Raw genomic sequence first — 22,978 nt, 5'->3', positions numbered from 1 at the left:
AGCCACTGTGTGTCAGTGTTTTAATCCTAATCATGAGTCTTGATAAACTTATTTTTATTAATTAACATACTTGATTTATGTAACTTCCTTTTTTAAACATGTAATACTACTGGGGTATTAAAGACAATACAGAAACCATCACATACATCCTCAAGTGCTGCACGTGGTTCTCCTTGGCCTCAGAGCAAACCAGCCAGGCAGAAATGACACATAGTGAAAGGGAAAGCTGTGTCCACACGGTTCACACAGACTTTGAGTGATATGGGAAGGGGAGCAGCGAGTTCCCCTCATCTATGAGGTAGTGAAGGAGGAACTTCATGGACTATTTTTGAGGCAAAGCCCATGTAGGCTGTGCCCCAGGATACTGTGGATGCCTGGAAATGGGATCCAAAAGGGATCCAGCAAGCTCCTGAATGATACGCCCAGCTACACCATTACAATTAACACAGTCCAGCCCTGCTACATGGTGGCAATATGCAGGTTCACATTACCTCAACATCACCTCCAGCTTTCCCTGACAGGGATCTGCCCTATCCCCACGTCCTTGTGCCAGCCTCAGGCAACACCAGCATTATGGCTTAGAGAGTCATAATGTAACCCCCGTCACAGGCAGCCCTGTCAGATGTGGGAAGGAGCCACCTTAGACCCCAATTCTTGCTACGTTAGGCTCCACCCTCTGTTCCTCAGAGCAGGATAAACCACAGGTGCCATAATTTAAGGGCAACCTTGAAACCTTTGCAGATCTTGCCCTCCAGTCTTTTTTTTAAGCTTTCAAGAATGACCCTTGATTTTTTTTTTAATCCAGTGCCAGGAGTGCCCCACAAACACGCAAGTGCCAACTCACCCCTAGGGTTTTCAGCTATATGCACTGCTCCAGGATATGGCTTGCACAGATCAGCGTGGGATGCATTTGGCAGACAGCCCCAGACCCACTGCAGCAGGGGTGGAAATGGGGACAGGAAGAGCCTCAGGAGAACTGCTTAAAGCATGGAAAACCAGGGGCTGCGGCTTCCCTGTAGACCTGGGCAGAGAGCTGGCTGAGTGGGGAAAGCAGGAAACAGTCCCCACAGCCACCTCGATGAGGGCCACCAGCTCCTTATACCCTAAGGGGATTCCTAGTAAGGAAAGGAGGCCCCAGGCCAGCCTGTGCCCATGTCAGGTAAATGACCCTTGGTGAGGTTATTTCCTGAGTGGGCAGCCTGCCCCCCAGTGCCCTAAACTTTGCATCAGCCCTGCCAGAGAGGACAGGATGGCGAGCCAGACATTTGGACTGGGGTGAGAAGAGGATGGGCACCATGAATAAGGAGAGGTACCAGTCCCACACTGTGGTGTGGAGGGGAAGGGCAGCTCACCCAAGGGTCTCCCAGTACCCAACTGGGAGAATTCCAGCGCATGGATAGCCCCCAGCCCAGGGAGCAACCTGCTGGTTGCCCATCTGCAGCATCACGCCAAGGGCAGTCCCTTGGTGTGGCAGGATTGGTGCTGGGGACAAACCCTGGGTCACTGCCCTACTGCAGCCTGAGTGGGTGCTCACGGGGAAGTTCCCTGCGCTTGTTGGAAAGCAGACAGGAGCTGCCAGCTCCCATGTCTGACCAGCTTTTATTGAGCAGGGCAAAGCTGAGATGTAGCTGTGAACACATGAGGAGCCCAGTTCCCTTCTGTTCCCAAGCAGGCAAGATCCCTGGCACCTGCCTGGGCTGCCCCATGCCAAAACTGGGATGGACGCAGCCCTACAGCCTTGCCTGCCCCAGATTTCCTTCCTTCCCAGCTGCAGAGTGCTGGCAGGACAGAGACGTTTTGCAGGTGCAGCCCCGTGAGCGATCTCCGCTCACTGCCACATCATGCTGTCCTCCCCAGCCAGTTCCAGCAGCACATGCACCAGCTTCGCTCCTCATTGCCCCTAGAATGTCCTCAAACACCAACACACGGCTTGAGCTCCTCATCTTCAGCCCCAGGCTTGGTCACGAGTCCTTTTCTCTTGCTGCCAATGGGGCAGATGGGGCAAGGGAGTCCTTGGTGCCAGGCTGTGCTTCCCCCAGGGCCAACCAAGAGTAACAGTCAGCTCTTCCGTGCTGGAGTCCTGCTCCCCGCTGCAGCTTGGAGGGACATGACTCCACAAGTCCCCCATGCTGGGGACAAAAGCAGCTGTCTCAAACCCAGGTGGTGGGAGCGAGGCTGGGGGCAGGGCAGAGGCTACCTGCGCGGTGTGCCACATCTGCAAAGAGAGCACGGCACAGGGTGAGCACTGCCAGCACGGGAGGCTCACCTGCTCTGCCCTGGATCCCCTTCTTTGTGCCTGGCCCCTGTGACACAGAACTGCAGGGGCAGGGCCTGCAGGCAGCCTCTTTGTGGGGAGGAGTGAGGGTGGTGGGGCTGGCACTGGCTGAGCCCCCAACAGCAGACTTCAGACAAAAGGGGGAAATGCTCGAGCAAACTGCTAGCCACAGGTGTCATACCTCAAAAGTGCCCACAGTGAGTCCAGCCTGTGCTGTTACAGCACGGAGATTGAGAAAGTGGAATAGAAGATGGAAAGAGTAGAGTAACCCAAACAACAATCAGTCAAGGACAGCAGTAAGGACACAACAGGCAGCAAGATGAGGCTGAAACTGGAAATTCATGGATCCATGAAATCCAGCATGGTCTGTGATGGCAGTAGAGCGAAACACCATCAAGTTACCCAGCCCATCCATCCTCATTCTGCCCAGCTTTGAGCTGCTGAGCCTGGAGACTACCAAGTACCTTTCAAGTCTTTGGTAGAAGGCCTGTTTCCCCACAGCCACTGTCCCCTCCTGCTTACTTCTGTGTCTGCTCTGCACAAACTCTTCACTTGCTCACAGTGTCAGTAAATATCTAAATGCTTAATGAAGACACTCATCCCAAGAAAATTAACCCAGAAGACACCACCCATACCTGCCCCTGAACTTACAGTTCACAGTCTTTCCGTCCCTTCTTGTCTTGTCTTCTCTTACCTCGGCCCTTGGACCTCCTCCTTCAGAAGGAAAGTATCACAAGAAGGGCTGATGTGTGGGAGATGAGACCCACAAGCCCAGCCAGTAACAATGCCCCTGATGTCACTTACCTTCCCAACCTCATCAGGTCCTGCCGGGGCCTGCAGAGTGGGAAAAAATGACAGAGAGAAGTGGTTATTGGGCAGTGCTGCAGCTGAGCTGCAGGAGCTGGTCCTGTGACATGCCCCAGTGCACAGCATAATCTACCTGTTATCATTCATGTTTAAAACAGACATAATACTCTTGACCTTATTAAACCCTCAGTCAGGAGCTGATTGCAGCAGGTAGAGAGAAGGCAGAGACAGCAAAGGGGCTGGTTGGCTTGGGTGGCTACCTGGGGATCTGACATTTTGCCAGTGAGGCTGGGGAAGACAAATTCAGTCTCAGCTGCTCTCAGTGACAGCTTTCACATCTCATAGTGAAACAAGGCCCAGCATCCTGAGTAACAAACATGGGGGATTTGCTGCAAAGTCTTGGTAGTGGGTTCTCAGCCACGACATACCTCCCCCATGGGGGCGGGTCACAGCCAGGACATCTGCCACGCCTACACTAACTACAAAAGGGAGTGATGTACAGGTGTGGAAAGCGGATTAGGAAGAAGCCAAAAACTGCTGCAGAAGGCAGCCTGCACCAGTGCTCATAGGAGATCCCCTGGGAGTTACCCTAAGCAGGAAAACCACAAAAGGCTTAGGAAATCCCCTGCATGGGAAATAGCTGGAAGCAGAGAAGGAGGCAAGTAACACATCTGCTTCTTCCCACTCCCCCTTCTGCATCTACTGACAGACATTCCAGACAGAGACCGTGTGAAGCTCGGTCTGCTCCAGAAGAGCTTCTCATAAAACTGCAGGGGAATACCAATCCAGGAATCCTCAGGATCTTCTTCCAGGCAAGGATCATGTCTAATGGCTGCCCAGCAGGACACACATCAGCCAGTTTTTGCAATACTAAGTCACCCTTGGATCACAATGAAGAGTGATTACCAGGACCCACCATGCAGACAATGCTGGAGTCCCTATGGCAAGGACCAGCTGCAGGCAGCACCGGAGCTGCTCCCACAGCATTGCAGCCTCAGGAAGAGGCCCCATCCTGCCCAGGCTTTCACCACTTTTGGGACATAGTGAGCACTCCAAGGGCTTGTCTAGGTGCTAGGAATCTGTGGCAGGTTGGTGCTGCACATCCATTTCAGGCCAGCACTGCATATCCAGGCCAGGTTGACACTGTGTGTTTTAAGCTTTTATTTGTTGGCTTGGCTGTAAAACTCTGCTGTATCCCCAGGTCTGTATGAGGCAGCCTCCCTTAAATGGTGGCCCAAGACTTAGCTGTTGTGCTTTCTATTTGGGGCATGGTCACATTCAGGCATGCCAAGCCATGGAGCTCCCTGCTGAGCCACAACCTTGGACGTGCTATCTGCCACAGAGCAACGAGCCTTGCTCCATTACCCAGAGGCAGATCCTCTGGCTAAAGGAGCATGCCAAGGCAGCTGCAGGGATGGGGAGCACAGCCCTGCAGATGCTGCATGGCTCCTGACCTGTCTTCACAATGGCATGCACCCCATTGTCTGCAAGGAGCAGGTGCAGAGATGTGGTGCAGCCTGCAGCTGAACAAGGGCCACAAGCAGAGGCAAACCCTAGTGCAAAGACAGCAAGAGGGGGTGCCAGCACAGCCAGGGTGCCCACAGGGCATCCCTGTTCCACAGGGCATCCCGGTTCCATCCCTGGCAGGCTTGCTCTTGCTGGAACCCAGGAGTCCCTACCTGCACTCGCACTGCTTGTGCTCGGTGAACGCCATCTCCACGTAGGGTGCCTCCCCGTTTGGCTTTATCTTCAGGAGCTGAAAGAAGAGCAAAGGTTACTTCTCAAGCAGTGGCAGGAGGGGGCTGGAAAGACTCCTGCGCCACTGCCTTGCCACCCCAGGCTCTTGGGAAGATGCATGTCTAACCTGTTCCTCGGGACCTCCAACAACAGAGTCCACCTCCACACGTAGCCAGCTGCCCTGGCAGCTTGGGAGGCTCTGCTAGTGCTGCCCCATGTCTTCAGGGCTTTAATTTAAGTCCTGTGGTCTCAGGATTTCCCAGCCTTAGAAAAGATTTTTCAGTCTCTGCCTTTCCAGAGAATTTTCACATATTTGACCCCTTTGCACATTTCCCTTCTCTGACAGAAATATCCCCCCAGTCATGTTTTTCAGGCCAATCCCATTGCTGCTGCCTCCTCCTGGACACCTTTCCTACAGCACTGAGTTGGAATTGACTGGAGTCAGTACCACAGTGCCTCCCCAGTCCAGAGGTACAGGATTTGTCCTGTCACATGTCACAGCCCAGCCTGAAGTTCAGGTTGGACATCCAAGGGCCTTACAGGGTACGTTCATCATTGGTGTGATCCACACTAGCTCCTGCAGAAGTGTCTGGCATTTCCACTCTGTACACAGCAGCAGGATCCCTCCCATAGAGGGAGACCTGTGCTTGGGAAGCTGCCTCCTGTTCACGCCAGGCTTTTGATCCACCTCAGCCAAGAGCTTTTTGCCATCCTTCCTTCCAACACACTTTCAACCTCAGAGAGACCAAAATCACTGGTGATTTATTGCAGGCATTCCCTAGTCCATCATCCATGGCAAAGCAGAGCATTTCCCGGGTCCCTGCAGCATCAGCAGGTTGATCTCTGGCAGCTCAGTGCAGGGGCTGCAGCGTGAGGACAACTGCTGCCTGCTCCATGGGGAAGGGTTGAACGGCTCAGGATCTCCCATCCCACATCTCACAGCTCACACAGTGGTGACTGAAAACACAGTTGGCTCAGCCCTTCATGCTCACCATGCCCTAGTGTGGGGGCATTCATGTCAGCACCACCCCAAGCATCACCTGATAGAGGAGAGCCTCACTCCTCCCTTCGATTAGAGGGCAATACCTACTTTGTCCCAGCAGGCAGCCACGGCTAACTGGAACACCCCCCAGCCCCACCACAGGACGGGAGAGGTCTGGAAAAATGGCAGCAATGAGCAAGACAGACCACACAGAGAGAAGTCAGGGAAGGAGGGAGTGAGGCCAGTACCACCAGGGGTGACACCTGACCTCAGGGGCAAGCTCAAAGAGCAGGCAGAGGGACCCTACTGGTTTGGCATGCATTTGAGCAGTTTTAAGTCCTCTCCCTTGCTAGCCACACTGCTACAATGTCTAGAGGATGCAAAGCTGCAAGTTCACCTTCCCGGCACTTGGTGAGCAGCCCTCCACCTCGCCGGCACAGCCCCAGCCCCGCAGCAGCAGCACGTACCTGCATGGTGACCGTGCTTGTCTCCACGGGGACGCAGCGGAGACCCTCGTCCCCACAACAGCCTCCACAGCGCTGCAGGGAGACGCAGGAGGGTCTGAAAATGTACTCCACCTCGTTGGGGAATTCGGTAATGACGTCCACCAGCTGCTCCAGAGGCCGGCAGAAACTACGATTCCAGATCTCCCGAAAGGTAAGGACTGCAAGAGACAGGGACTATAAGGAGGTGCCCAGAGAGGCAGAGCCCAGCCGGGCCGCTGCCGGGGCAGGTGCAGCAGCCGCGAGGGGGTCCTGCAGCCACCACGGAGCACAGAGAAGCAAAGGACCACTTTGTGCTCCCAGTAAGTCCGTCACCGTACTGTGCACATCAGTGTGCGGGGGCTCACACAGCCGCCGCGACAGGCTCTTTCTCCCTCTATCTGCCAGCTCCGCCTCCTGCCCAGGCACTCTGCTCATCCCCGAGCTCCGCCGCGAAGGGGCTCCCCCGCATCTCGCCCGGCCGGACAGCCGTCCCCTGGGGCTTTCCAGCAGGGAGAGCTGACCGGAGCGCTCCCACCCGCCACCCCGCATGCCAGCACCGGAGGGGGGGCAGTCTAGGGACCGGGCTGCGCTCCGGCCCGCGGCGGTGCCCGAGGAGGGCTGGGGGGCATCAGGCTGCTCCGAGCCCCGGCGCAGCTCCCGGCTGCCTCCCCGATTGTCACCACGGAACTCCAGAGGTAACACAGCCCCGGGTAGCACCCAACGCGCCCCAGCCTTGCGCGAAGCCTTCGCTGGGTTGCTGCCCCCTCCCAGCCGGGGCACCGGCGGCCGCCCACTACCAACTCACCGGGAGACTCCGTGCTGGCGGTCCCCCGTTCCTCCGGGGCCTGCAGGGAGGGAAAGGCGAGCTCTGGAGGAGCAGCACGGGGTGACCCGCCGCCGCCCCCCGCCCAGCGCCGGGAGGAGCTGTCCCGGCCTTCGCGGCCACCGCGGGCAGCCGCACCCTGCTCCGACCCCCCTCCCGCCCCTCGGCTCTCACCGGGGCGGGCGGTGCCCCCAGCGTCCCGGCCACCAGCAACCGCAGGAAGGCGCCGAGCAGCCGCATCGCCGCTCCCGCCGCCCCGGTACAGACTCGGCGCCGCCACTACCGCCCTGCCGCCCCCGGCATGCCGCCCCGACGCCGGGCCACCGGCCCCGCCGTGCCGCCTCCGCCGCCGCCGGGCCATGGGAGCGCGCCCCGCTCCGCCGCCGTATTTCACCGCCACCGCCCCGCCGCTGCCCCGCCCCGGCCCCGCCGCGGGGCGGGAGCAGGTGCCCGGCCCCGGCGGCCGCGGGGACGGCCGGTACTCCCGGACGCGGCGGAGCTCCCTCCTCCAGCGCCCCCGCACCGCCTCCGGCCATTACGGTTGGCGCTTCCATTCACCGTCCCGTGCCCGGTGAATCCCCGGCCGGCGGGAACCACCGGGGCTGTGTTGGGCTTCTCGGCTTGCTGTTTTCACTGCCCCATGCCCATCCACCCATTCTGTGCCCACCTGGTTCCTGCCCCCATACAACAGCCCCTTTCCCACCCATCCTTTTCATTCCTCTACTGATGCCCTATTCCCACTCAGACTTCCCGTGACTGTCCACCCACCCCCTTCCCCCTCAGGCTGCCCTGTGCCGGTTCCATCAGCCCCTGCCGCTGGACCCCTGCCAAAGGGTTTCCAGCCCCCGCAGCCTCAGGGCAGCATCCTGGTTCTGGTCTACAGCTCGGAAGGGAAGGGGGCACAGCAGGTCTCGGGTCAAACCCTTCTCCCAAACCAAAGGACCTCTGTTGGCCTTTTCTGTTCTATTTTTAAGCCCCAGAGGCCAGGGAAGCTGGAACTATGGGAGGTGTGATGAGATGCCAACAGGCAACACGATCCCCCGTGGGCTGCGGGTCCTAGGGAAATAACGAGCTCTGTGTCCGTGCCAGGATTCACGTTTCTGTCCTCCTGGGAGAGTGGGGAGGCTGCTTCAGGGTTTCCCTGCCCAACACCGTGTGAGGTCTGTCCCTGCAGCATGAGGATGCCAGTGATCTGCTCCCAGCCCTGTGATCTGCTCCCATCTGTCCCCAGGGGATGCAGGACATGCCATCTGGCTGTCTTCAGCCCCACTGGGCCATGCAAGTGGCAGTGATTCAGGCACCAGCAGGAGCTGGGTTCAGTCAGGAGCTTCTAGGCATTGGTACCACTGAGTGTGTGACAAAGCTGCTGGAGCAAGGCCTGGCAAATTAGCGTGGAGATGCTGCAGAGATAAGCACACAGAAATCCCAGCCCCACCGCGGGGAGGGTGTGCTGCAGTTCATCACTCAGCAGCACAGCACCAACTCAGCAGCTGCTGGGGCTGCTGTGGCAGCGTTCAGTGTCTGTTCATACTCCTTCTCCTGGCTGGGCAGCAAAGAGCAGGTAACATCCTTAATGTGATGACTGGAGCATGCCTGTGGTCTCCCTCTGCCACCCTATGGACCCTCCTGGGCCAAGGGGACCCCCTTCCCACTTCCCCAGGGATGGCTGTGGGATGAGGTGAAGAGAGCATTTCCTCCCACCAGAGAGCAAAGGCTGCCCTGAGCAGCAGCTGCTGCCAACTCACTGGACAGACAGAATCCTGTTATTGCAAAGACCGTGACCACCCGGGGCCTCATGCCTGTCCTTGCAGGAAGGTCCCTTGGGGCCACCTCTCAGACACAAGGCCAGCCTCTGGCGCTGGAGCAAAGGGCTCTCCCCCAGGAGCTGTGTGGCTGGGGAGACCAGCCCTTAATTGCTGAGTGCAGTCCTGTTCCTGGTCTGAAACTATTTCCTCAGAGGCCTTGGGCAGAGTTTACATTCCTGGGATGAGCATCCACTTTCTAGGCAGTGTGGAACAGAAACAGGAGAAGAGGAATAATATTTGGACACCGGTAACCTGTGATCAGCAATATCCTCCTGCATATGGGAGAAACATCAATCTGGCTGGGGTCACAGTTGCTTGCTTTCCCCTCTGCCATGCTCCTCCCCAGGGGGCCAAATCTGCCCTTCCCCAGCTGCAGGACAGGGCTGGAGGTCGGTGCTATAAATGCACCATGATGTCCCTCGCGCCGCCTCCCACTCGGCTCTGGGGAGCAGAGTTACGCACTTTGGGAGCAAGGGACAGAGGAAGCTCAAGGAACCAGCCAGGGACATAAGGCAAATAGAGACATTTCCTTAAAGAGCAAATGCCTCCCCTGCAGTGAGCCCCTGCTGCCTGAGAGCATCACCCCGAATATGCCACTGCCTGCCTGTGCCACCTCCCTGCCCTGCTCACAGAGCTGAGGAAGGAGGTGGGTGGGGAATGATGGTGTGTCCTTGCTGTGGGCGAGCCCTGGCTGTCAAGTGGGGAAGGCCAGCCCTGGCATCAAGCTGCAAGCATGCCATGGCACAGCCCTGCCAGGGAACAGGGTCACCTCCGTGCTTCCTACACCTACAGGGTGAGGGACAAGAGCAGGGGCCCTGGCTGCCCATGAGCACTGAAAGAGCCCAGAGCAAGCAGCTACTCTTCCATGCAAAACCCCACCCTGCTCATTGCAGGCAAGGTCGCTCTAAAGTAACCTTGTCCATAAAACAGCCCCATTTCAGCATCAGAGTTCTCTTACGGGCATCTTATACCCTGCAAAATCCCACCTTTGGCATTTCACATGGAAAGAACCCAACAAAAACTTGTCCCTGCATCATTCTTAAACTGACTGCAGCCAGGACCTCCTGTGTCAGAGAAACCCTGAAGCCCTCAGAGAACATCTCTGAAATCCTCAGGGCATTATTTTTGTTCTGCTGCAGTTTAGGACACAGGACTCAGTCTCATTAAAGCTATAGGCTTTTATACCAAGGGAAGGGCCAGTCCATCCACGATCCAGTGCCCAGCACAGTCACCCTCTTGTGTTTGACCCCAGTAGGCAAGAACCCCACCAGCAGCTCCCTATGTCCTGCATTGTGACTCCTGAGGTCAAAGCAGCATGAGGATGTAGGGCACTGGGCTCCTCACACCTGCCCGTCATCCCAGAACCCCCAGGTCTCACCCTCGCTGTTTCATTTGATTGCTTTCTCTGCTTCTGGGATCTCTTCATAGAGAGTCTCCTAAGCTCCACTACCAGAGAGCCAGTCCATAGCTAGCACTGAGATAAACCAGGTCAATTATCTGCAGTTTGTGTCTCCTCTGTGAGAATGAGGATGGGAATGGTTGGGCTGGGGCATCCCCAGTTCCAGCCTCTTGGCACAGGTAACCCAGGCCTCTCTCTCAGGAGATATCTGCTGACTTCTGAGAAATGCAGCGATCTCCAATGCCCTTGCAGGCAAGCAGAGCTGCACCAATGACCCCTGAACAGTCAGTGCTGCTCCTCAAGGAAACAGCTTGCAAACAACCTGTCTGGGCACCTGGGCCCTGAAGGACTCCTCAGAGCTGTGCTGCAGCAGCTCCAACTCTGAGATGCCCTGGGCAGCACATCCCCTGTCCCTGGTGGCTCACTGTGGTGGCGTCAGTGCCTCTCCCAGCCCAGGTGTGCAGGGGGATGTGTTTGCTGAGTGGGAGGCTGACAATAGGGGGAAATGGGCCGGGCTGTGCACCCCAATGGTGGTGGCTCACAGCCCCGGCCACTGCTGCTGGCGACAGGCGGAAGCGTCCGGCCTTAGTCAGCCCCGGCCGCACGTGGCAGGAACTCTGCTGTTTGTTTTGGTTCCTGGGGAGGGGAGCTCAGCCTCCCTGGGGACCCACAATCAAACCTGCAGGCACCTGACAGTCCAGCCCCGTGCCTGGGGACATCAGGGTCTGGTCCCCATGGGTCACAGGCACTGCAGGCTGGCCTAGGTCAGACATGAGTTTTGGAAGGGCATGGGATGAGCACCACGACTGCCTGAGAGCACTCCAGGCAGAGAACTCGGGCAAGGGGAATCCTTGGCAAGCCTGGATACTGCTTTCAGACACTAATCCCTTGTGGGGGCAGGGATGATGCTACCAAGATGGATGTCCCTGAGACTGCCGGACCCAAGCCCTGGGGAGCCGCAGCCCTCATCCAGCCAGCGTTCCAGGAACAGATCAACGTTGGCAGACCTAGTGCCACTCAGCTTAGTGCTCAGTGGCCAGTGGCTGGGCAGCCCCATGCTGCAGGGACTGGTCAGGCCACGGGTGTTTGCAGAAAAGCACAGCCCTGGAGCAGGGCGAGGCACTGGAGAGCCACACCACAGCCCCAAGCATACGTGGGCACCTACAGGTAAGCGTTCTGTCAGCAGCCCCAACAGCAAGCGCAGTTACCGTGCCAAAACAACAGCCCCATGCACGCCAAGCGCCTGAGAGACCAGAGCAGGAGGCAGAGACATAGAAATCACAGCACAGCTCACCCTGCTCTGTCCAAGTTCCTCTCCTGGAGCCCTGGGTGGGAGCTGCAGCTTCAAGTCCCAGAAAGCCTGGAGGAATTTTTCTCCAGCAGCCGTAGAGTGCTGTGCTTGGGAAAAACAAGGCTGAGAGCAGGATGGACTGGTGCAGCAGTGTGCATGACCTTCTGCCACCGGCAGAGACAGAACAGCCTGGGCCCGTACCGGCTGGAGGCACAGGGTATGGCAACCGTGGGAGGGGTGAGATTCTCCCTGCAGGAGCAGAGCAGCCCTCTCCTCAGGAAAGAGACAGGTTACTTTTCCACCAGAGAACCAAGCATATTCTGCACATTTATCATGTTTCATCTACCCTGGGGAAAGGGCAGTGAGCACTGAACAGAGAAGAGAGGCACACAGGCACAAACCGGCTGCTGCTCTGCTGCTGCTGCCCCTGCTCTCCAGCTTTCCCAGCCCAGCCACTCGGTGGGCAGGGGCTGCCAGGCGCTTTTCTCCCCTGCCAAACTGGAACCTGATCCACACCCAGCCCAGAGCTTCTGGCCGCTTATCGTGTGGATGCAGTTCTCCTGCTTTTAGTTGTCATAATATTGACACAAAGCAAAATAATAGCGATGGCGAGACTCTGCCTGGCTCTGGAAGGCAAACAGGCAAGGAGATGGGGAGTAGCAGACTCTGCTATTGTGTGGGACAGGGCAGCAGCCAGGGCTGCTTCCAAGCTCTGCTCCTCAGCATCACTCCTGCTGATAAGAGGGGATGTGGGATGCGGGCGGAGGGGGAATATAAGCTCCACAGCACACTCTCCCTGCTGAGGATAGTGAACGTGTGTATCGGCAGGGCTTCATCCCAGAGGCTTTCCTAGAATGTGGGTGGAGGAGTGGCTCATCTCTCCCTTTCCCCGAAACCTGGCAGCCGCTGAATAGCTGCCATCACCCGCAGCAGACAATGAGCAAAGCGAGCCCGGGGCCAGCTGCAGCACCGGGAGCGCGTGAGCAGAGGAACTGCGGGGAGCTGGCTGGTGACCAGGAAGCAGCCCAGACTGCTGGTGTCACGGACCCCTTGGTGACCACAAAGCGTCCGGGCCGCACTTTGTCTCACTCCGAGAGCCTGGCTTCCTGCAGCCACACCAGGTTTGCTCCGGGGCTTCTCTGAAGCCAGCCCGGAGGGATGAGCCCCCAGCAGCAGCTCCTCTGTGGCCCAGCCACGGTGCCATGCACCCTCAAAGAGGTGGCAGGGCCACAGCCAACACCTGCATGGTGCCACTGAGCTTTCTGAGCACTTGTGCCTTTGGTGGCAGCGAAAAAAACCAACGCCTTTTCAGGGTATGAAGGTCCAGGACACTAATAGCAACGCTGAGGACAACAGCTCCCACCCAGCTCTGCAGCATGCTCCCTCATCCCTTGCTAGAGCTTGTTTTCCTACATGACATGCAGTGACTTCCCACACTTCCCTCACCTCTTCCTGACCAGCCTGGCCTTTGAACCAGCTGCCTCCAGCTGCCTGTATCACGAGGGAGACCTGGGCTACTGCCATAGTTGAATGAGCCGACGAGTGAGGCTCCACATCCAGGGCAGGCATTTAGACGCCAGCTTCCCATGCCTCTCCCAGGGGCTGGGAAGAGCAAGAGGCAGCCCAGCCTAGGCTGCTTCCACAACAAACCCTAGAAAAACCTTCATGCTTCCCAGCCTTGGTCTCTATTTTTAAGGTTCCTAAAAGGAGGGGGGCACAAATTACAATCTTGCTGGCAGGAGAGACAGTCTCTGGGCCGGATTCTGAACCGCCTACTCATTTTCCATAGGGACTGTGGACTCCATTGGTACCACAAGGGTCTGGCTATGGGCTTGGCCTGCCTGTGTGTGCTGTGCTGACGTGAGGATGAGACAGCAGCCATTTTCCAGGCAGAGACAAGCGCACGTACACGCAGGAGGCCAAGCCAAGAGCTGCACCAAACCCTTTGCTAACCTGAGGTACTGAATCCATCCTGTTATTCCCCTTAGCAATGCCTGCCTGTTCCCCCTTGGCCACCCAGGCAGTTATGGCAGCCAGGCTTTCCTGAGGATGACCAGTTTAGGAGACAGCTGTTACCAGAGTCATCAGCGAAGACGAGCAGAACACGTGCCCTGGTACCTGCAGCGTCAGACGTGAATTTCAAGCATGCCAAAACTGCCGATGACTCAGACAACGTGTGCGTGCGCCTGAAAAGCTGCAGAGCTCAGCTTTCCAGCTATTCACGTACCTGCATTTGATCAGCAGCTGTTTGGGCTTTTTGTCTTCTTTCCCTGGAAGCTTGAGTTTTAAACATGCATTCCACACTCAATTCAGCTCATCATTTCCATCCCCTTCACTTACTAAGTGACCTACTTTCTTCCCTGTAGCACACAGAAAACACTGGTTTGGCCTCCCTTCAGCAGATTCATTCCTGCCTCTACATCTGTGACTGCAAAAGCTTTGGTCTTGACTTGTTTTTGTCTCAGGCCTTTGAGCACAGGTTTTCTAAAGAGCAATCATGTCACTCCAAAGATACCTTAGTGCATCCTTCCCCTTACACTGTGCTCAGTTCTCCCCACACCCATGCACTGTGGCCTGCTTAATTCAGTCACTTGTGCTCAACAAGTGGCTTAGGCACCCTGCAGTAATGCTGCTTCTGCCCATGTCACCCACCCAGTCTTCACAGTCCATGCCGAGCTGACAGCCTGCCCTGCTGCTCCTGCTGGGCCCTGGCTCAGCTGGCTCTCCTCTGCTGGCTCCTTTTCTTTGCCTGTGCTGAGCGTGAGCAGCTCACTTTGCTTACCCAACTCTTGCAGATGAGTCCAATTACTAGAGTTCAGCAAACTGATTCCCCTCCCTGGCATTTTATCCAGCCCACTTATCCACTGAGAGTTTCTAATCCAAACAGCCTCCCAGCACACGATGTTCCAGTGCTCCCAGGCTCTACCCAGCCTCTGTCCTGCCTTGTCCTCCCTCACATGAGCACTTGGGGGATGACATTCAGCCCCCAGGGATGCAGAATTCACTGGGTGGAGGGAAGCAGTGTCTCCAGCAGTCAGCCCTGATGGTACAGAGAAGGATGCCATCCTGGCTAGGCTGGCAGCTCTCCAAGGAGGTGAGACAGTTTTCAGCTCCTCTACAGGCCCATAAAACGTGCTGCCATGCTCGGCTGGCCAGCTCATTCCCTGCTCAGCTCTTTTGTGCACATAACCAGCACCATCTGCAGCTGTGTCAGCCTCCTTCCTTGCTTGTGCACCAGCTGGGATGCTGCAGCCACCACCTCTGCCCGGGGCACACAGGGGAAGGGAAGGAGGGTGGGCTGTACAGGAGAGAGTTCCCTGTGGCTGTGGCAACAGAGCAGGGTGCTGCTCTATAACACCCAGCAGCTGTGGACCAGCAGCTGAGGCTCCTTCCAGCTGCACAGGGCTGCACCTCCCCACCCTCATTGCTTCTGCCACAGTGCCACAGCCTGCAAGGCAGTGGGATTTTAGCAGAGTACACCAGGGCACCAACATGCATCTTTCCTTCCCCACTTGCCCTACATTCCCTGTGCTGTCTTTGCTGCCCGTCCTCCTCCTCAGTGCCTTCTTTTCAGTCCTGCTGGACAGTCCTTGTCTAACTCATTGGGTCCTGACAGCAGCAGCTGGCTACTGACAGTTGGCTGTCTTGTAGCCATGGTCCCTCTGAGCAGCCTGGGGTTTGCCTCGCAGCCCTCCAGAGAGCCCCAGGTTTTGGCTCAGCTCAGCTCTGCAGAGCTAACGGCTCCCGAAATCCCCATTCAGAAGCTTTCATTCATGAAACACAGGGCAGCAGACCAAGTGCAGGACTCTGTCCCTCAAGGGACATCAGACTGCCAGCTGCCTAAACTAGCTGTGGCAGCAGTGCCCAGCAGAAAGTGCTACAGGAAAAAGAACAGAAACAGTACAAACGGGAAAAGCTCTGCTGCCTGGCAAAGCGCTGGGAAAAAACGGTCCTGCAATAGTTACTGGGACCAAAGCAGGGAATGTAAACAGGCAAGCATCCACAAGGAGGTCATAACCTCAGAGCCTGGTTTCCCTTCCTCTTCTCCATCCTGCCTAATCTCCAAGAGCTGCTCTGTTTACAAGCAAGAAAAGTAAACAAACAAAGGAAAGCTACAGTGCAGTGATTTTTATTTTTCTGGCCAATCCACAGGTCCCAGTTCCTGGGTGCACATATGGGAGCTATTTCTGCACACCAAGGCAGGTGGCACATGGCACTGCAGGACCAGCAGCAGGCAGCTGATGGGCACAGGCAGCCTCCCCAGCCCTGCCTGTAAGTGGCTGTGCAGAGGGGCAAAGGGAGAATGGGGTTTCCCTGCACAAATGCAGAGCTGTGCAGACCTTGCTCCAGGGAGCCTCTGATTTACACACTGTGGAAGAAAATATACACCTAAATCTGGGGAGAAGGAGGAGACAAGGCAGCGGGGAACCAGGACATGCCCAGTTGGCACAGTGGGGTCCAACACAGTGGAGCCAACAGCTGGGCAAACCCTGTCACCCTCTACTGACTTTCTCCAGGGGCAAAGGAGGGGACAAGCTCATCATGGAGTGAAACTCTGACTTCTGTCCAGGGCTGCAACACCCCCCGAGCACATCCAGCCAAACTCAGATGTGTGGCCTTTTGCCAGGCATTGGAGGGATACAGCGAGCTTCCTTCCCCAGGCTGCTGGGCTCTCTGCCTTCCAGGCACATAGGGGCACTTGAGGAAGCAGGAGGAAAAGAGAGGCATGGAAGGACTCTCAGTCCCCTGCAAGCTTTGGATGACAAATCACCTGCATTAAGTCCTCAGAGCCAGCACACCAGCTGTTGGTATTTTGCTGGGGACCCAACAGTCCCTGGACAGGAGCTGGCTGTAGGGCGAGTCCTAAGCTAACCAGACGAACGCAAAGGTGTCATGAACATCCAAGGCCCTACAGGCCTTGGCATGAAGCAATCACTGAAAGCTTCCAGCATAAGCCTGTTTGCTTTTATTTCCTAATCTCAAACAACAGGACACAGACCAGAGCGATAGAGTAAAGCAGAACGGCAATGAGAATTATTCCATGGCTCCTGCCTGTTCCCTGGACACACTGCTCCAGGAACTAGACACAAAGGAGCTGCATTCCTGCCTTATCCAGGGCCGGTTCTGGCTCTGCCAGCAAGAACAATTGGGCTGCCAGGAACTGCGCCTTTCCCAGCCCGTTTGGTTTGGCTCTGCAGAGCCCGGCCCGCTCCGCTCCAAAGCAAACCCGGCCGCGCGCGCTCCCCGCGCCGCCCCGCGGCAGCGCCACCGCCCGCCCGCCGGGCGCGCCTCTCATTGGCTGAGCCGCCGCCGAGGGGCGGGCGCAGCTCGGCAGTCTCCGCCAATGGGACGGCGGGGGGGCGGAAGCGGAAGTGCCGCCGCTATGCCGGGCGCCGCCGAGCGCGGCTCGGAGCTCTCCGAGCAGATCGAGGCCTTCGCGGCGCGGCTGCGGCGCGGCGGGGAGCGGCCGCGCTCCGAGGACACGGCGCGGCAGACGCTTTCGCTGCTGCGGAAGATCGTCGGGCACGGGCGATGGAGCCGGGCCGGTGAGGGCCGGGCGGACGCGGCGCTTTCCCCGGGCGGGTGCGGCTCCTCCAGCTCCAGGAGCGAGGCGGCGGCGGGGCGAGCCGCGGGAGGGCAGTTGCGCCCCGGTCGCGGCTGTCGGGTGCAGAGAGATCCGCAAAGCCGGGGCAGGCCCCAGGCGGCGCCGCTGGCGCTGCGGCTCGCGGGAGCTGGGGCCTCGCCAGCAGCGACCAGCGGATTCGCAGCGCTTGTCCTGCCGCGGCGGAGCCCTCCCCTGCCTGCTCTGCTCATTACCCGAGGAGCTGTCCTGCTCCAGCCTTGCTCTCCCCTCAGCGGCGTCAGTCCGAGCACGGACCTTTCCAGCAGCATGTGGTTTCCTCTTTCAAAGGAAAGATCAAATGCGCTGCTGATGGGCTTCCCTGAGGTCTGTGTTGTGTCCAAGCGTTTCCGACTGCAAAACCCAACAGTGGAACCGGCTGCTTTGCGAGGGGCTCTCTGCTTGCCCCTTCCTGGTGTTTCTTGGTGCTGTGGCCCTTGTGCTGGAGCAGCTGCTGGCCCTGGCATATTGAGAGGTTTGATGCTCACATGGGCTTGCTCTGGGCAGCGATAACCAAGGCCCTGCCCTCTTTTAGGGGAGCTCATGGATCTGATCCGGACAGAGGGCCAGAGGATGACAGCAGCCCAGCCATCAGAAACAACAGTGGGCAACATGGTGCGACGGGTATTGAAGGTCATTCGTGAGGAATATGGCCGGTAAAGTGCCCCTCTTTTGCCCTGTATCTCTCTGAAAACCCAGAACTGCCCTTTTAAGTTGCTTCTGTAAAACTCCTTTAGTTTTTCATCACCTCATTTTCCCACCTCTCCTAGAGAGGTATTCAGGGAGTTTAACACCAGAGGAAGCCCAGTTGATTCCACTGTGGGTGATGACATTTCCTCTTTAGAAACCACTTGGTGTATGTGTTGTGAGTGCATGAGAACAGTCTGTGCCCTGGCCTTGGGTTGTTCTCTCTGTCTGTGCCTAGGGGGGTCCATCCCACTGGAGCAGTAGCCTCCAGCCTGCTCCTTGTCTATGGACAGCACTGTTTGCACATGTCTTAAGAAGGCACTTCCTGGTAGAGATTTGGGTGTTTTTCTGCCAAGACAGCTATGAAAACTCGTTGGTGTGGCATGGTGTGCCTCCTGTGGGTAGCTTTCCTTCCTGTCTCTTCACATCCAGGTGTGCCACACTGTGGGGACAGTGCTCAGCCTGGCTGCAGCCCTGTGCTCCTTCCTGAGGCTGAAGAGGCCACTTCTCTCCACAGGCTTCACGGGCGCAGTGAGGAAAGTGACCAGCAAGAATCCCTGCACAAACTCCTGACTTCTGGAGGACTGAGTGAAGATTTCAGAACCCCTTACCCCTCCCTCAGAGCTAATGTTATTGAAGCTATTAATGAAATGCTAATTGAGCTAGGTACGGATGGGTCTGAATTGCTCCTGAGTGACGATTCTTATGGAATGGGACTGATGCTTCCCCCTTCTCTAAGTGAAAAAAACCAATAAGGATCTGGGAGGCTTAATCTGAAGGAACCAAGGGACTGAAGCCCTGCTGCTCCCAGGACTTGGTTTTAAGTCCTCTTTGGCTTACAGGTAGATTGTGGAAGGAGCAATATGGGGGTCTGTAGGCCTGCACTCTTTGTCTTCTGGGAAGTCTTGAGTCCTGTGAAGAAGAGTGTAAAATCCCTGTGCACATATAACCTAACCCTTGTCACAAAGAACCGTGATACAATTTTCTTTCTCTGCAATTCTTGTGACAAATCAGGCATCCTTCTGAGGCCCAAGTTGCCCCACTATTGAACTACAAAACTGTTGAAGTTTTGTGGGTCTTGTGGTTATCTGGAGTAGTGCTGACACAATCCACTCCCCTCACAATGGAGTTTTCAGTACAGCTATTTTTATATATAGTGAGGGTATAGCCAGGGAGCATGGAGCATTCAAGGGCCAGCTTCTTGGTTCCACTCCACTGTCAAAAAGAATGGGGAGAAAAGCTGCTCCTGCTCTACCAGTGCTTTAGTGAAAAATGATCTTGTTGGAGGGCAGTCCTAGCAGCACAAGTGTTGCTTTTGCTGGCTGCTTTTACACCCACATCTTCCTTCTGTTACAGAGGGCACCACTGATAACATTGCTATGCAGGCACTGGAGCACATCCACTCCAATGAGGTGATCATGACCATTGGCTACTCACGCACTGTTGAGGCCTTCCTGAAGGAAGCTGCTCGCAAGCGCAAGTTCCAGGTCATCGTGGCAGAGTGTGCACCATTCTGCCAGGTAAGGCCTAGGCTGGCTGTACCATATTGTTCCACACATTCTTACTGAAATCTTGTGTCTGGAATCAAGATGAACATTATGGAAATTCCTCTGCAGCTGAGAGATTGGAGACAGCTCATTATCCTACCCCAGCATCCTTGAGTTGAAGGGCTGTGTTCAGGTTTCATCACTTGGTATTTTTGCAGTTCAGACAAGAATTGAGTGCTGATACCTTTACAATTACACTGCAGGAGCTATGTCACAGGGAACCAATTGAATTCTCCCTCTTTTTAGGGTCATGAAATGGCTGTCCGACTGTCTAAAGAGGGTATTGAAACTACTGTCATGAGTGATGCAGCTATTTTTGCTGTCATGTCTCGAGTCAATAAGGTAAGGAGGGCTCCACTGGAGGAGGGATTTCATAGCAGATCTCAAATCAGCTGCAAGTCCCAGCAGTGATGGATGTGTCTCTCAAAAATGTAATAGTCCCTCTTCACTGCTGGGGTGGAGATTCAGTGTGGAGCTCCAAGTCAGGATGACTGACTGAATGGTGACAGGTTTTTCTGGCTTAGTGGCTACAGTTACACGAAAGCCTCAAAGGATTAACCTCCATTTTCAAAGGAGATGGAACAAAAAGCAGCATTTCCAAAGGCAAGAAACACCCCTTTGCTTGAAACAGAAGATGATTGATGAAGGGAATCATTAAGGTTTGTCTTGTAAAACAGACCTGTTCTGTATTTTAGAGATGAAAACTTGGCAGCCTAAAGTGGGGGAAAAAAAAGTACTTGTAACATATTAAAATGCAGGCACATCAATTCTTATCTATATATTTTGAGCTGCTTTTTATTACTCCCTCATCCATAATTTTTGGTTTTTGATAATTTCCTTCAACCAAGGGAATTTTTGCAGGGAGTAGTCAAGTTACTTGTACAAAGCTTACTTTGTAGGTTTGTAGAAAAGGGACCAGAGCCCAGTTTCTGCTTGGTGTTTCCTGCAGTAGAACATACATTTGTCTTCTGAAGTTCTCTGTGCTGGAGTCATGCTCTTGTTAGCAAGGAGCGTCTCAGTGCAGAGCCAGTGCCAGATGAAACAGATAAGGCATTCAGCTGCCCTCTAACTCCAGCTGCTGGCTGGCTGTACTGACACAGTCTTCCTCCAGCTCATCTGTCAGGGTCTGAGCCAGGAAGTGTTCCTTCCTCAGCTTGCTGTGGAACATGCTATCCAATTCTGATTTGCCCTTTTAAGGTCATCATTGGTACAAAGACAATCCTGGCCAATGGCGCCCTGATTGCTGTGAGTGGGACTCACACTCTGGCACTGGCAGCTAAACACCACTCCACTCCACTCATCGTGTGTGCCCCCATGTTCAAGCTCTCGCCACAGGTAAGTACAGCAGCACTTCAGGACTGCACCTGCAGGGGCTTTTACTTGTAGGAGGTTAGGGTGAAGAGCACCATCTGTTCCAAGGCAAGGTCAGTAAATGAGGCATCTCCCCCATCTAGCACTGTTACTTCAGATAGGAGATCCTCACCCAAATCTGGCACACCTCTGGATCTCCTTGAAGCACCTCGGCCACATGTGCAAAGCAGTACCACTGCCTAGATTGATGAGATTGGCATTGCCATACTTATTTTTCCTCAACCATAACAGATTTCAGTTTATACCATTAGTGCTGAAAGGCAGAGAATGTAGAATTAGACTCTTTCTTACACTCAGTACTTTTTCAGTATTGTCAATATGAAGTTGCAGACTGAGGAAGTCACTCTTCCAGTTCACTAGGATTTGGTAAGGGCAGCCACATCATAGAAGACTCTGAAAGCTTTGAGGAAGAACCTTTCACCTGTAAATGTTAGAGAGGTTCTAGATGCAAGCACTATGTAATTATTGTAAACAGAGTTAATATCACCTGGCAAGTCATCTTCCTCTGCATTAGATCCTTCCAGTGCCAGGATCTCTTTTCACAAGGATAATCAGGTAGGACTTTTTTCCTGATCTTCCTGTCCTCTTTCTCATTTAGTTCCCTAATGAAGAAGATTCATTCCACAAGTTTGTGTCACCACAGGAAGTGCTGCCATTCACAGAAGGTACTGGTTATTCTTTATACATCTGGTCAAGCTGGTTCAGACTATATATATATATTTTTTTTTTTTGTAACTCATACAAAAAATTAAACATCAGATTATGTTATAACCCAAGACAGAAAATCCCTTTTTACTGACTTCGACAGAAAAGAGTGCTGTGAACCATCCAGTTTTATAACTCTATATTACGTAGAGAAAAAGGATTTCTTTTGAACATTGTCTTTGCAGTTTTGCTTCTGCTCTGAAACAGTGTTTTATTTTAGGAGGGTGATAATGATGCCAGGTAGGTAGCAGTTTCTTGTAGGCCAGGGCCGGTGCCCAACACCAAGGACAGCTTCCGTTCTTTCCTGTAACTTCTTGAAACTTTGTTACATGATACAGCCATTGAAACAACAGTGTCTCTACCATGGGCTTCCCACACAAGCACCATCTTTAGAAAGACATCAGTGCCTAAGCCCATTTTCAGTTAGCAAAGTCTCTTTCAAAGCCCTATTTCTATGACAAAGGTTTTTGAAACTAAGATAGCAGGCTTGGCAGCAGATTTTAGTTTTGTTCTTCTGAGCATTTCTTTAAATAATAACTTTGGCAGTATCATGATTCTTGTATTTTATATTGGTAGGGTTTTTTGGCAATTAGTCAGTCTACATCAGAGGGGATCTGGGCTTTCTACCAGCAAAAATTACCAGAAACAGTTTTGCCATTCATTGAAGTTTGCTCTATACCTGTAATTCATTGACATCAGTGAAGAAGTCGGGAAGTATTCAGGATGGTCAAATACTGACTTCAGGGTGGTATGTGCATAGCCAGTTTGTTTAGGAACTCCAGAAGGTGTGCAAAAGACTAACTACTTTGAGATGCTTTGACTGATATTGCTGCTATTCACTTCACAGGGGAGATCCTGGCAAAAATCAATGTTCACTGCCCAGTGTTTGACTACGTCCCTCCGGAGCTCATTACTCTCTTCATTTCTAACATTGGGGGTAATGCACCTTCCTACATCTACCGCCTCATGAGCGAGCTCTACCATCCAGATGACTACGAACTCTAACACTGGGAAGCACATCACTATTCAGACTCTTTTTGTCTTTCTCTTTAGAAAAATACAACAGCTAATTAAAGTGTATGTTGCAAAGACAAGTTGTTGTGGGGGGCCAGTGGGGAATTTGCCCAGCAATGTCTTTCCTACCCAAAAGCAAGAGAAGGCAGAGCTCTTGTACAGGTTTACATCACATGCTGTGTCAGAAACCATGTGGAGCTGCTAACCCACTTTGATTTTGAAATAGTAAGGCATATGTGTAACTCTGGGGCAGCTAAGCTATATTTCAAAGTACGCTGCAATAAAGGCTGTTTACAGTGATCTCACTGTTAAGCACATTTTCCATATGCAGTTGTTTTGTTTATTTAACTAGCAGGAGTTTTACCAGTGTAGTCAGTTGCCCGCACTCATTACATGATGCAGTAGCAGACTTTACAGTGTGTTTTCACAT

General features: G+C 54.6%; 2 protein-coding genes across 4 annotated transcripts; one reads left to right on the top strand and one right to left on the bottom strand.

Annotated features, from left to right (window-relative positions):
• Nucleotides 1–33: 33 nt before the first annotated feature.
• Nucleotides 34–14,311, bottom strand: PGF (placental growth factor). 3 transcript variants are annotated; one of them, XM_053946717.1, is made up of 7 exons: nucleotides 14,257–14,311; nucleotides 7,092–7,131; nucleotides 6,269–6,465; nucleotides 4,762–4,838; nucleotides 3,080–3,109; nucleotides 2,927–2,989; nucleotides 34–2,215 (listed from the first exon to the last, which is right to left on the bottom strand). In XM_053946717.1, exons 1-7 carry the CDS (start codon nucleotides 14,272–14,274, stop codon nucleotides 2,194–2,196), a joined length of 447 nt encoding a protein of 148 aa, XP_053802692.1. In that variant the 5' UTR covers nucleotides 14,275–14,311; the 3' UTR covers nucleotides 34–2,193. The 3 variants fall into 3 exon arrangements, with proteins under 3 accessions (XP_053802692.1, XP_053802690.1, XP_053802691.1); XM_053946715.1 differs by lacking the exon at nucleotides 14,257–14,311 and adding an exon at nucleotides 7,284–7,432; XM_053946716.1 differs by lacking the exon at nucleotides 14,257–14,311 and adding an exon at nucleotides 7,284–7,432 and having other exon boundaries at nucleotides 2,970–2,989.
• A 2,650-nt stretch (nucleotides 14,312–16,961) lies between these two features.
• Nucleotides 16,962–22,874, top strand: EIF2B2 (eukaryotic translation initiation factor 2B subunit beta). Its single transcript, XM_053946905.1, has 8 exons — nucleotides 16,962–17,150; nucleotides 17,760–17,880; nucleotides 18,429–18,577; nucleotides 19,268–19,431; nucleotides 19,705–19,800; nucleotides 20,656–20,793; nucleotides 21,428–21,494; nucleotides 22,382–22,874. Exons 1-8 carry the CDS (start codon nucleotides 16,988–16,990, stop codon nucleotides 22,537–22,539), a joined length of 1,056 nt encoding a protein of 351 aa, XP_053802880.1. The 5' UTR covers nucleotides 16,962–16,987; the 3' UTR covers nucleotides 22,540–22,874.
• Nucleotides 22,875–22,978: the final 104 nt, after the last annotated feature.

Source organism: Vidua chalybeata, chromosome 6, assembly GCF_026979565.1.
Source record: "Vidua chalybeata isolate OUT-0048 chromosome 6, bVidCha1 merged haplotype, whole genome shotgun sequence".
Lineage (NCBI taxonomy): Eukaryota > Metazoa > Chordata > Aves > Passeriformes > Viduidae > Vidua > Vidua chalybeata.
This window is presented reverse-complemented; position numbering and strand designations above follow the sequence as displayed.

Bases quoted from the DNA above. Each gene is read 5' to 3' on its own strand.
- EIF2B2 (XM_053946905.1), top strand. From the start codon at position 16,988: ATGCCGGGCGCCGCCGAGCGCGGCTCGGAGCTCTCCGAGCAGATCGAG. The intron at 17,151-17,759 runs GTGAGGGCCGGG...GCCCTCTTTTAG, and splicing joins CGGGCGATGGAGCCGGGCCG to GGGAGCTCATGGATCTGATC. The intron at 19,432-19,704 runs GTAAGGCCTAGG...CCCTCTTTTTAG, and splicing joins AGTGTGCACCATTCTGCCAG to GGTCATGAAATGGCTGTCCG.
- PGF (XM_053946715.1), bottom strand. From the start codon at position 7,349: ATGCGGCTGCTCGGCGCCTTCCTGCGGTTGCTGGTGGCCGGGACGCTG. The intron at 4,839-6,268 runs GTACGTGCTGCT...CTCTTCTTTCAG, and splicing joins CAAGCACGGTCACCATGCAG to CTCCTGAAGATAAAGCCAAA. The intron at 2,216-2,926 runs GTAAGTTCAGGG...CTCTCTTTGCAG, and splicing joins GGACGGAAAGACTGTGAACT to ATGTGGCACACCGCGCAGGT.